The 12,316-nt window shown below is 55.2% G+C and overlaps 4 protein-coding genes across 4 annotated transcripts; all 4 read left to right on the top strand.

Moving 5' to 3' along the window:
* Window positions 1-239: 239 nt before the first annotated feature.
* Window positions 240-1,088, top strand: LPMP_290040 (hypothetical protein; the record flags this gene model as incomplete). Its single annotated transcript, XM_010702595.1, has 1 exon — window positions 240-1,088. The coding sequence occupies one exon, from the start codon at window positions 240-242 to the stop codon at window positions 1,086-1,088; it is 849 nt and encodes a 282-aa protein (XP_010700897.1).
* Window positions 1,089-2,117: 1,029 nt separating this feature from the next.
* Window positions 2,118-3,521, top strand: LPMP_290030 (ribosomal protein L3-like protein; the record flags this gene model as incomplete). Its single annotated transcript, XM_010702594.1, has 1 exon — window positions 2,118-3,521. One exon carries the CDS (start codon window positions 2,118-2,120, stop codon window positions 3,519-3,521), a length of 1,404 nt encoding a protein of 467 aa, XP_010700896.1.
* Window positions 3,522-4,790: 1,269 nt separating this feature from the next.
* Window positions 4,791-7,937, top strand: LPMP_290020 (transcription factor-like protein; the record flags this gene model as incomplete). Its single annotated transcript, XM_010702593.1, has 1 exon — window positions 4,791-7,937. The coding sequence occupies one exon, from the start codon at window positions 4,791-4,793 to the stop codon at window positions 7,935-7,937; it is 3,147 nt and encodes a 1,048-aa protein (XP_010700895.1).
* Window positions 7,938-10,142: 2,205 nt separating this feature from the next.
* Window positions 10,143-11,033, top strand: LPMP_290010 (3,2-trans-enoyl-CoA isomerase, mitochondrial precursor-like protein; the record flags this gene model as incomplete). Its single annotated transcript, XM_010702592.1, has 1 exon — window positions 10,143-11,033. The coding sequence occupies one exon, from the start codon at window positions 10,143-10,145 to the stop codon at window positions 11,031-11,033; it is 891 nt and encodes a 296-aa protein (XP_010700894.1).
* Window positions 11,034-12,316: the final 1,283 nt, after the last annotated feature.

The raw sequence follows: 12,316 nt of genomic DNA, 5'->3' as shown, positions 1-12,316 counted from the left end.
CTGCGTGTGTAAAGCTATGCGTTCGTTTTGTCAATCCTTTTACTGCCGCACCGTCACGCATGTTGTCGATCTCAAGGTCTCCATTTCTTCTCCCTCCTCACTACGCATTCAAGTACGTATTCAACTCTCTATCTTGAAGTGAGGGAGTTGTTGTTTTCTCTTCGCAGCGGCGATAAAAAGCGCTGCTGAGCGTGGAAGAGCATCATATTTTGACAGAAAGGGAACTCGAAGCAGACGCTATGCAGTCGTGTGTGACCGCAGCTGTGGGCCACACTGTAGGACGGGCACTCCGCCGATGTGCAACCGTCTTACCGTTGCTGCCGTACACAACTGTACGCTACGCGTCTACGGTATCACTGCCACCCGAGGCGCAGGCGCTCCGAGGCCCCGACGACTACCGTCACAGAGACGAGGGCTCTCTGTCGACCGAGGTGCGTGGGACAGTCGAGGAAATGCCTGACCTAGACGAGAGCGAGTTTGATGAGCTCGAGGCTGCGTCGCAGGAGCTCCACGACCTGTGCTATGCATTGATTGCACACCTTCGTTGCGCAGACCCGGAGGCGAACGCGGTCCTGTTTGAGCGCCGCGTTAAGCGAGGCTTGCGTGAGTCGAAACCTGAGCAGTACCGTCGACTTTTGCACGGCCACGGGGATCGAAGCCTGCGGCGCCGCAACAACTATCGCACCCAAGAAGATTTCAAGGAGGCCCACCAGCTTTACCTGCAGTGGTGTGATAAGCTGCTGCTGCTACTGACCCAACCTGTGCTGGATCGCCTTGTGAAGAGTGCCGGCAAGGGTCACCGTGACTTGCGAACTGACGGGGTTCACCGATACCGCCAGCCGGTGGCGCGTGCCACCTGGCGTACGTTTCCTCATCGCTGGTTTAAGCATGCACCGTTCGAGGTGCAACAGCTTCGCGCAGACATGCCAGAGTCGGCGGTGTTAAATACGCGCTTTTACCGTGACCATGCGACACTCCGCTACTTATTTACCCTGATGGAGCCACAGCACTTTTTTCGGGATAAAATTGAGCAGCGCATGATGGCATTGACGCGTAGCTATGACCCGTTGCTGAGGTCCACAGAGTAGCACCGCAGCTCTGCCACGACTCTCAGTTTATACTTGTGTACATGTCTCTCTCTCTGAGAGCACATAGAAGTGTAGGCGTTCGTATATGACGGTGCAGTGTCTTGTTGGTAGTGGCTTGTGGGCTGCTTTGTCCTCTCTAGTGGCTTTAGAAGTGGCCCACTGCAGCAGAAGCACAGATGGTGTGCCCTTCTTCTTTGCACCCGCCACGTTTCGCTTCTCTGCGCGTGTATGTGTGCCGCCGCCTGTGGCAACGTAGAGCTTGAGCATCTGCACAAGTGCAGGCGCACGCACTTTGGAGTCTATTACCATGCTCAATACAAGGCAAGGTCCAAGAAAGTGGAGAGAGTGGGGGCGTTGCGGTTGCTGCACACCAACTGTCCAGTGAGCTTTCTTCACTGGCGCCTGGGCTCCTGGGGAGGATATGGTGGCTTACCGCAGTAGCATTCCCTTGCTGGTCAGATTGTTTCACTGAGTTGCCAGCACTAGTGCATCGACGCACTGGAATACATCCTGTAGGGTGTGTCGTGCACAGTACGGTATTCCTTTTCTTAGTTGTACCATTCCCTTCCTGCACTGGAGCGGCGCCATGTCTAGCACGTTTTGCTCTCTGCGTTTCTCTTCATTGCTCTTTGTCCTTGACATTCCCCTTACTGTTTGCCTTAACGCTTTTTTTTGCACCCGCTGCTCACTCACTGTTAGGCGGCGGTATCCCGTGAAGCCCTCCTCTACTCGTACTCTGTACTTGGGCCGCACCTGTGCCTCACGCACGCAGAGGACCTTCTTTAGATCAACTTTCTCGTTGTGCATACACGTGCTGACACCATTTGTGACCCTGCACCTCATCAAGGCAAGCCGACGCGCACGTGTTGTGACGCTCTGGAGGGGAAGGTTGAATCGCACTGGAGCTGCCCTGGCACGGCAGCACTAGCTGCCGCTGCTGGGCTATATTTGCTCTTTTCGGTTCACTTTTTGGCTCCATTTCGTCTGTGTAGGCATTGGTAGGTTGGTGCGTGTGCGTTCTGAAGCGAAATGCGGCATTTCAATAGCGGTGCTCTTGGCGTTGCCTTGCGTGTAGCACGGCGATGGCGCAGCGGTGGGGGCCCTGGCGATCGGCGTGTTCGGACAGACTGGTATCGCTGCTATCCTTCGCTCATGACGGAAAAAGACCGTGATATGTACCACTGTTACTACCCTTACTTATTCGATCATGGCGACAAGATGAGCTTGTACCCGAAAATCCCCGAGAACCCCCGCGAATGGCAGGTGGAGCAACTGCAGACTACCTACGACGCGATCCGCGAGGATAAGTACGACGCGTTTCGTCGCTTGCGCGATAAATTCCCCGAGCTCTACCAAGACACGCGTGCCTGGGACAACCCGCCGCCGTTTGGAGAGTTCAACATGTTTTACAGTGTTCGCTTTGGGATGGTCGGCGTCAAGGTTTTCACTTGCAAAGATTACGATGACCTGGGCAACCAGTTCGACTGTACTGCCTTCTGGTTCCCTGACAACCAGATTGTAAAACACTCGACTCGTAACGGCGATGTGGGGACCGACAAGGTCTATGTTGGCGCCATGAACGTACCAGTGGAGTTTCACAAACCGCACGTGGCTGCGTTTTACAAAGCCGCGGGCGTACCTGTGAAGCATGTGTCTGCCGGCTTTCCAGTGACGCCGGACGCGTACGCGCCAGTTGGAACTAAACTTGATGTGCGGCACTTCAAACCTGGCCAGGAAGTGACCATTACTTTTCAGAACACCGACTACGGTTACCAAGGAGTCATGTTTCGCCACGGCTTCGACGGTGGCTATGTCTGGCTTGGAGACTCCAAGTGGCAGCGACGTCCCGGCTGCATGGGTGCAGAAGGACAGAAGCGCATCTACCCTGGCCATCGCATGGCAGGGCAGACCGGCGCGTCTGCTGAAACCTACCAAGGTGTTCCAGTGTGGCGCATCGACTACAAGAACTCACTCATCTACCTGCCTACCCTGATTGACGCCGATGTCGGGACCTACGTGAAGTTTCGGGATACCATCAACACAAAAGGATACACACTGTGGAATGAGCACCGCGGCACACCGGCTTTTCCCACCTTTGTGCCCAGCGAGGACGAAGATCTTAACAAGCTGGCCACTGACGAGTGCCAGCTGACCTCTCCTCCACTGTACATGTACTTCCGAGACGAGTTCGCGGCTGCCCAGCTTGTGAGCCAGGCGGATGTGGAGGATGCCAAGAGTGCCAAGCCGGCGACTGCAGCGCCTAAGAAGAAGGTGTACGACTTGAAGAAGTATACCGAGGCCAGAAAGAAGTACCGCAAGAGCCTGCGTAAGGCGCGCAAGTACAAGCTCATGGGCATCCGCACGCACGCCCACGAAAAACAGGAGGAGGCTCGGCGCGCCAAGATTTTGAAATATAAGCGTGTCAAGACGTGAGGCTGGCGATCATTGCTGCCCTCCTGAGAGGGTCTTCGCCAGCACCAGCGAAGTGTCGCTGGCTCAGTTAACCTCATGGCAAGCCAAAGAGGGGGTCTTAGGCGCACAGACCCGCTGGAGGCGACGATGCACAAGTGTACACTGTTGCTCTCTTCATCTCTTTAGCTTGTTGCGTCTCTGACTACGTGTGCACTTGCGTCCTCGCGTATGCGTGCGGGACGTCGTTTCTCTGAGCATCTGAGGAGGCTCGTCTATCCTAGGCTGATGTTTGTGTTTCTTGTTGGCTCGTTGGTTTGTGGCCATCGCGTAAGCAAAAAAGGTTAAAATCACAGTTGCCTAGCGGCGTGTGGACGTGGAGGCGATCGCGGTGCCCGTGCGTACACCCATGGTAGGCCAACTCCAGCAGCACAGGAGATGGGACTCGTAGTCCGCCACAATAGAGTGTTGAGGAATGAAGCTGTCCGAGTACATCTCCGGCGCAGCTTATGTATTTTTCTTTCATGGGAGAACATAGCGTTCCAACGTTCACAGCCTACTCGTGCCACAATGACTGAAGAGGAATTATGACACTCGCGCCTTCTACTGACTTCCGTTCACACCCGCCATGAATGAACTACGCTTTAATTCCTTACCGCCTCTCTTTTTGTTTGACGCCGTTGCCTGGTGTTGCCACTCCTTCGCAATGTGCTTTCGTGCCCCTCATCCTCTACACTCCTCGCCATCTCTCTCTTTCATGTGTATGTGTGCATGTCAGCTGGCGGCGCAGGTTTCAGGCACGTGTTGATCTCTTCGTTTTCCTCTCGTTTTCTTTCTTTTGGCTGTGTTTGTGTTCTGGCATACTCGTGCGCTCACACTCATGAGGAGCGTGTTTTGTTCACCACTCTCCCTCCTACCCCTTTCCCTTTTCTCTCGTCGGGCACTGCAACCAGCGCGCCGCGTTTTTTCCTTCGCAAACCGGCTAACACACATACCCACACTAAACTCTCGCTCGCGGGTTACGGCTTAAGCGACCCCCGATTGGTACGGCGGACGAAAGAGGTGGGGGCGGCAGAAAAGGTTGCATTCCTCTGAGGCATTTCATTTCTCCGCAATTCTCCTGCAGAGGCACACCCTGGCCTATACACCCGCGAACACGCACAGGCAGTAGAGGGCAGTTCGTGTGCGTGTCGGAACACACGCGTATAGAGAAAAAGGTAGAAGGGCGAATTCATCCAATCAACACCAGCTTTGCTTCTTGGGATTCCCTCTGTTTTCCCGAGCTGGTGCACAATGCAGACTTCTGTGAGCTATTCTATCTCTGCCTCGCGGCTTAGCGCCGTTTTGGCGCAGTGGCACGCTGCTGCCGCTCGTGGAGAGGAAGCCGCAAAAAAGTGCGATGCGTGGGCCTGCGTCTTTGGAGAGCGTAGCGTCAACACCCCCGATAACCAGCGTGGACAGGCGATGCTCCAGTACATCCTGGAGGCAAAAGAGCCAGTATGCAACACCGCCGCACTAATCACCAGGGAGGTGACGCTTATTCTCCACGGAGCAGGCGTGCGCGTTGTGGCGCCGACGGCAAAGCTCGAGGGACACACTCTTGAGGTGGTGGAGGGGGTCGAGGCGGCACAGGCGCAGGTCACCAAGCTGCTTGCGGAAAAGACAGTTGGTGCCCCAACGAACGAGTTCGCCATTCAGGAGGGTGCATTTGCGACCACCTTCGCTGAGCTCGTGCGCAGAGTCGTGCCGAGTGAGTCGCTTCTGTCAGCCGCCCCTGCGTTGGGTGAGCTGCTTTTCGTGAAGGATGATGCCGCTCTCGGTTGCGTTGAAAAGGCTGCAGGGCTGTGCTGCGCTGTCTTTCGTCGTTATGCCCGTGACTGCATTGCGGAGGAGATGTCGAAGGCGGATCCCAAGACCCTCTACGACGTGCGTCAGATGCTGTACACCACGCTGGAGCGACCAAATACCATTCAGGCACTCGAGTCGCTCGCTGTGGACGATTTCGCCCTCGTCACCGGCCTGCCGCCATGCCTTTTTCACAGGGGGACGTACAAAACCCAACTCAACGTGGACGAGGACACGCTCAAGGAGGAATGCAATGTTCCCATTCACGGTGATGTGGTCGTTGTGCGATTTGGCGTCAAGAACGTTGGATACACCGCTTTTTTTGGTCGCACACTCTTGGTGGAGTCGGCCGCACCGCCGAACGCCAAAGCAGTGTATCAGTTTGCCTACGATGTGAGCACTAAGCTCATGGAACTCCTTGTTCCTGGTGCTCGACTCAGTGACGTGTACGCTGGCGTGATGCAGTACGCGAGCGATCAAAACGCCGAGCTGGCCTCCTTCCTATCGAGGAACTTCGGGTTCTCTACAGGTCTTCTCGTCCTCGAAGCGCGCGGGAGCATTTCGGAGAAGGGTATCGCGATCGTCACCAATGGGATGAGCTTCGTGATACGCGTCGTGCTGGAGTCCGTTCCGAGCGCAGACGGCGAGGGCACGTTTGACGTTGAGCTCACTGACACCGTAATCATACGCGGTGGTGTGGCGGAGCTCAAGACAAAAGTCGCACGCAAACTGGCGGAGATTCTCTACGAAGACCTCGATGAAACGGCCGCTGCGACGGAGGCGCAGGAGCAGGCGCGGCGCAACTTGAACAAGATCACTCGCCAGGGCCAGTCCGAGACCGTTGTGCTCTCGCGCGAAGTGCAGCGCGAGCAGGAGCTGCGACAGCTGCTGAGCGAGCTGCACGCCGAGTTTGTGGCGGCCGGTGGCAAAAAAGGGGTGCAGACCTCAACGGAGGAGTACCGTACATACGACGTAGGCCGTCTGTCTCTGGGTGAACTAACTCCGTACAAGCCAGGTGACCGGTTGCCGCCTCTGGAGGGCAACAACGGCATCTTTGTGCAGCCGGAGAAGAAGGTGATGTGGCTGCCAGTGTGCGGTCGTGCTGTGCCCTTTCACGTGTCGACGGTAAACAAGGTCGATGTGAGGGCTGAAGGTGATAAGTACATCATGACCATTGTGTTCCATAGCATGCAGGAGGCCAATATAGGCTACAAGCTGAACCGCACCAAGGTTTTCCTGAAGGAGCTGACGTACTCGAGCCCGAGGAACGTCTTCACCGATGCTGTAATCGCCATCCAAGGCATTCAGCAGCGGATCAAGAACGAGGACGCCGCCCGCAAGCGTGCCCTCACTTCCGCCTCTAACGGGAGATTGACGGTCACCCCCAATCCACTGCGGCTCCCGACAGTCAAGATTCGCCCGCCGATCGCGAACACGAACCGCCAGAGCAAGGGCTGCGTGGGCAACCTTGAGCTGCATGCCAACGGGCTGCGATTCTCATTTCTTGGTGGTGCCCCGTTGGACATGCTTTTTGAGAACATCAAACACGTCATCTTTCAACCTGCGGTGAAAAGTATCTACGTGATTTACCATGTTACCCTCACAAAGCCCATCGAAGTGAACCGCAAGAGCATCTCGGATGTGCAATTTGTGGCAGAGGTGCTGGAGAGCAGCGAGCTGGCGAGTAGTGCGCGACGATCCTTCGATGATGAAGTCCAGGCGGAGGAGCGCGATGAAATGCGCATTCGGCAGACAAACAAGCAGTTCATCACCTTTGCCCATGCCGTGGAGGAGCGGAGCAAGATCAAGACGCAGCTGCCCACCAATCAGTTCTCCTTCGACGGCGTTCATGCTCGTTCCATGACGACGTTTAAAGGCAATCGCGAGGTCCTCTGGGCTATCAGCGACACCCCAGCTTTCACACAGAGCGTCCAGGAGGTCGAGGTGGTTTCCTTCGAGCGCATTATCCCAGGCGGTGCAACGTTTGACATGTCACTCATCCTGAAGGACTACAACAAGCCGGTCATCACAATCAACTCAATCCCGCGCAATTCGCTGGAGCACATTAAGGACTGGTGCCTGAGCGCGCGGCTCTATTACATGGAAACCACTGTGAACCCGAACTGGCGCACCACAATGAAGGAGATTCGTGAGGACCCAGACTGGAACCCGTGGCTGCGCGGAGACGGCTGGTCGGTGCTCAACAACGAGACGAATGAGGAGGACGACGAGGAGGACGACGGCGGCGATTCCGACTCGGATTCGACGTACTACGAGGACGAAGATGATGAGTCCTCCGAATCGGACGACAGCTCCTGGCTCGAGGACGAGGAGAGTGACGTGGAGTCAGACAGTGACGCAAGTGACGAGTCCAGCGCCGCCAGCTGGGACGAGCTCGAACGCCGAGCAGCCGCCAAGGACCGTCAGAGCGGCTACAGCGACGACGACGATCATCACCCACGTAAGCGCCCACGCACGGGTGCAGTTGCACCTGCCGCAGCGGCTGCGCCCCCTATCCGACCCTCAAAGATTCCGGTCAACATGGCGGGCCGCGGAGGCGGCGGCGGCGTTGTTCCACCTGCGCGTCGATTCTAGGCGTGCTCAAAAGTCGTGTTCATTCTTTCCTCTGTGTGCATGTGTGCCTCGAAGGGCTCATGTTGTATTTGTCACCGGTTTCTTTTTCGTTGGGTGTGTCTGTGCACGGTGAGCAGCCACTACGTGCTAACGTGTACCGCACGTTCGAGAAGCACCTAGTGTTAGCAAAGCACGACTGTTGGGATGGGCTGTGATGTGACGGCTAAAGAGCGTGATGCCATGCCTCTCATATTGTCCTATTCACTGCGTGGATGGGCCTGATAGCGTCTATACTAAATTTTCCTTTTGGCGTGTTCCTATCGAATAGTTAACTCTGTGCAAGATGACTAGCGAAGTGCGTCGTGTAGTGGATCAGCTAAAGAGAGCAGAATCCGAAAGACGTACAGAGGGCCCCTGACACCGCTTCATCAAGGTGCAATGAACCGTGTCGGCTCTTGTGAGTTGCAAAGGCGGGCGAGTGGAGACAGCAAGGGGTTTGGGCTGCGTTATTCCATTTGGTTCATTCTAATTTACCCGTTTGGAGGCATCGCCGCCGCTTGCAGGCCTTTACTCTGCACCCGCGAGTCCTCTTATGCGTGCAAGCCATAGTACTGCATGCTGTGCCGTAGGCAGGGAGGCTGAGCTCTTTTTAACGATCACTTCTTCTCGACATTGCCTCTCTTTTTCCCCTTTCTTCATTCAAGCGTGTCATCTCTGCCAGCGTATCCTCGCAACAGACGTTGCGCACCAGGCCACTCAGGCAGCATCCCACGGGCCACGTTACTGGTCGTTCGGTTTTTCATGGCATCGCTTTGTTTCCTCACGTGGGGACAAATTAGCCAACAGGGAGTCCGTCTCCTATGTCGTTGTGCAGACCAGAGTAGTACAATTGCGTACAACACAAGGACTCTGCTTAGGACAGAGAACAACTCCCAGATGTCCAGATCTGCAGCTTCATAGAGTGGCTGGGTTACAACTCGGCTGATGATGCGGTCTCCGCTCAAACGGCACACTGCTGCACTCTCAACAACGTCATCAACCAGCGATACAATACTCTCATCTTGCCACCAATCCTGAGCGCACTCTCCAAAGGCCTTCGCGCTGTCTGGGGATGCTCTCGCTGGACACCTCCTCCCGATGTCACGCCAGAGGCAGCAACCCGCGCGTCACCATCCACGCAAACAAGGCTTTGCAGAGCAGTCATCACGTACGCCTGGTGTTCACGTGAGCGGAACTCGTCAGGGTGTTCGCTCACCTGATCATCCGAGATGGGAATGCTCGCTAAATGGAAGAAAATCACCCGTGCATCAAGTTGCCCGCGTCTGTGACGCTGGGCGTTTACCGTCTCAGTCCGTACCTCTACTCTGGCATGAGCGAAGCGTGTACTGTGCGGCATTCCGTTAACGACACACCTGTGCCCTTGACGATCAGCCCGCTCGTGTACTACCGGACTCCCCACTCGGTGGATCCGTGCGCATCGCAGTAGTGCCCGTCAGCTCTACCATGCCGACTGTATGGAGCCGCTGCACATCACCATTCAGGATGAGAGACAGAGAGAGAGAGGAGCAGAACGGGATCAGCCTAGTGCCTCTCCAGTGTTGACTATTCTCAAGACTGCACTGCGCAAGTGCATGTCCGCGCTCTGGACCGAGGGAATCAGGTCCATATGTGAATGGTGTGATTTCTATTCACTACATTTGTGGCTACACAGACTCTAGCAACGACTGTGAGAGGTCGTGGCACCTGGGACGGTGCCCGGGCGGATCGGCGCATCTCCTGGAATAAGTTCTTTCCGCTCTTTGTACGCGACACGCTCTAACTCCGCAGAGAGCATCAGACCTATCCAATGTTTGCTTCGCACGCGCGTATGGCTGCTTGATAGTGCACTTCCCTCTTGTGGAATTTATCTTCTCACCGTGCGACAGATCTCCGTCGCTTCCCGAGCAACGCGACCTCAAGTAACCCTCGTACCCCAAACAAGGCCACAGTAGAATTAGCAAACTGCTGCTAAGGAAATTAAGAGGTTCAGCTGCGCACCTTTGATGGTGACCTGGAGTCTCGTGGTAGCGTCGCCGTTATGGTGCACCATTTACATCTCTGCGCTGATCACCTACAGTGTCTCCCGTTTTCCTGCTCCCCTAACTCATTCTACTCGTTGCACTTCTCCCTTCCCGTTGTTTGGCAGGACTTGCTGCGGTGTGCGATGCCCAGTTACGCGAAACAGACATGAGATGCCGTCGTCCGTCCTTCTATGTGCGCCCACAGCTTTGGCGTGCGTGCTCGACTACTGCAAGCATGTCCGACACAGCTGATCTCGTCGTCGTGCGAGAGTCGCCGCTTGAGAAGGTGGTGCTTCTCGAGATGAACAATGGCCGCGCTAATGTGCTGACATCCGAATTCATTTCAGCCCTTCTGCAGACGATTCAGGATGTGTGCAACCCAGAGAAGTCCCAATGCAGAGGAATTGTCCTCACCTCTAAGACCCCGGGCATCTTTTGTGCCGGTCTTGATCTCAACGAACTCAACACAAACCTCTCGAGGGATCGATTTGCGCACTATTGGGGGCAGTTCCAGCAGCTCTTCAGAACCTTTCATTCCTTGCCGGTGCCACTAGTGAGCGCCATTAACGGGCACGCTGCCGCAGCGGGATGCATCATCGCTCTTGCTTCTGACTACCGCGTCATGGCAAGGCGGCATCCCACAAAGCCAGTGGACTTGATGATTGGTATCGCCGCCGCCCAGCACGGCTTTGTGGTGCCGCCATACGTGGCTGGTTCCATGGAGCATGTCGTGGGCTTTCGCAAAGCTGAGGAGTTGCTCTCCTTGGGCTTACTGCTGTCAGCTGACAAGGCCTTGCAGGTAGGACTCGTAGATGAGATTGTAGAGCACCACGATGAGGCTGTTGTGCCGTGTCTGCAGTTCATGGAGAAGCTGCTAGAACTCCCCTCAGCAGCGCCGTATTGGATGATCAAGGACATGTCGCGTCGTCACCTCCTAGCCCCGCTCTGCACCGAAGATCTTCGTACCCAGGACACTGTCAGCTTCTACAACCTCTTCAGCAACTCTCAGGTAAAGCAAACGCTAGCACAACACATACAGAAGTTGTCACGGAAATAAGCGCCCCAGCTGCAGTGGTTTCTTTTTGTTTTCATGAGGGACTACTCGTACTGCGTAAGGTGCCCGTTAATCTCGCAGCTGAAGGATCCCGCTTCACTTGAGCGGCGGTCTAGTGACGTTTTCAAAGGAGGACAAAGAGGTACGCGGTGCACGCGCATGTGAACATCACCCAAGGATTTGACGATGAGTGAGGCCACCAACTTCCGCTTATTTGTGCGTGTCTGTGCTAATATATTGTTTTTTTTTTTTTCGCGTTTTGCTTGCTACACCTCCTCAGCCCTCATCTTTGCAGCGCTGGCTCACGTAAGTGCTTTGCTGCGCGTTGCTGTTGCAGTACTCTTCTCGGCGAGTGGCGCGGCATCACGACATCTACTACACTTTGCTTCAGGCACGCTGTTGCAGTGTCTCCCTTAGTGATTCACCCTTTTCGTTTGGTGGCGCGCCTGCCACAGAACAGGGATTCTGAAGTGTCTGCCCCTAAAGCTCTTTAGACTTCTAAATTGCCTAGTATCTTTCTCCTAAAAGCAGCGGTGAGAGCAGTGGGCCAACCGTTGTCCTGAATCCGGTGTATAAGTGAAAAGGCCACCACGTCCACCGACTCGTCTGTCATGCACTAGTATAAACCCATGTATTGCAGCTACTGCCGGAAATCTTCCACTGCAACTGCCCGCTTGCAACCCCAAAGTTCGGTGTGCGTGCACCTTCACCTGCGTTTTCCCTCCTGCGATATCACTGACGATGGCTCCTGACAGATTGTCTTCACACCTCCTCTGACCCTGCAGTATCGCGTTCTGGCTGTGAGTCGCAACTGCACTTTACAAACCTGGCACATCTCTAAATCCACTCTCACCACCCATATTCAGCTCATCGAAAAACCCTACCTCCCCGTGAGGATTTCTCCCTTCGCCACCGCGGCTGTAAGAGAGTTCACCAACACACCGGAGAATTGTGACCTTAGATGAATTCTTCGCTGTGCCAATACCTTCACACGCAGTACCAACATGAACATGCGAAGTTGGCGTGTTCATTTGCTCGTGCACTGGAGCTGGGTAGTGCTTAGAGAGACCCAGCAGTATGAACAACGGTCTTCCTTTCATCCTGTGTACTGACTCACTAACCACTTCCTGATATCCGTCAGCTTTGCAGAGGCATTTGTAACCGCGGTGCGGGAAAACAGCACCTAATATCGTCAACATGCCTTTTCCGTGCGAAACGTTAGGGTTAGGGTTAGGGTTAGGGTTAGGGTTAGGGTTAGGGTTAGGGTTAGGGTTAGGGTTAGGGTT

The sequence above is a fragment of the Leishmania panamensis genome, assembly GCF_000755165.1.
Source record: "Leishmania panamensis strain MHOM/PA/94/PSC-1 chromosome 29 sequence".
In the NCBI taxonomy this organism is placed as follows: domain Eukaryota; phylum Euglenozoa; class Kinetoplastea; order Trypanosomatida; family Trypanosomatidae; genus Leishmania; species Leishmania panamensis.
Note: the sequence above shows the minus strand (reverse complement) of the source record. Positions and strands in the feature narration are given on the sequence as shown.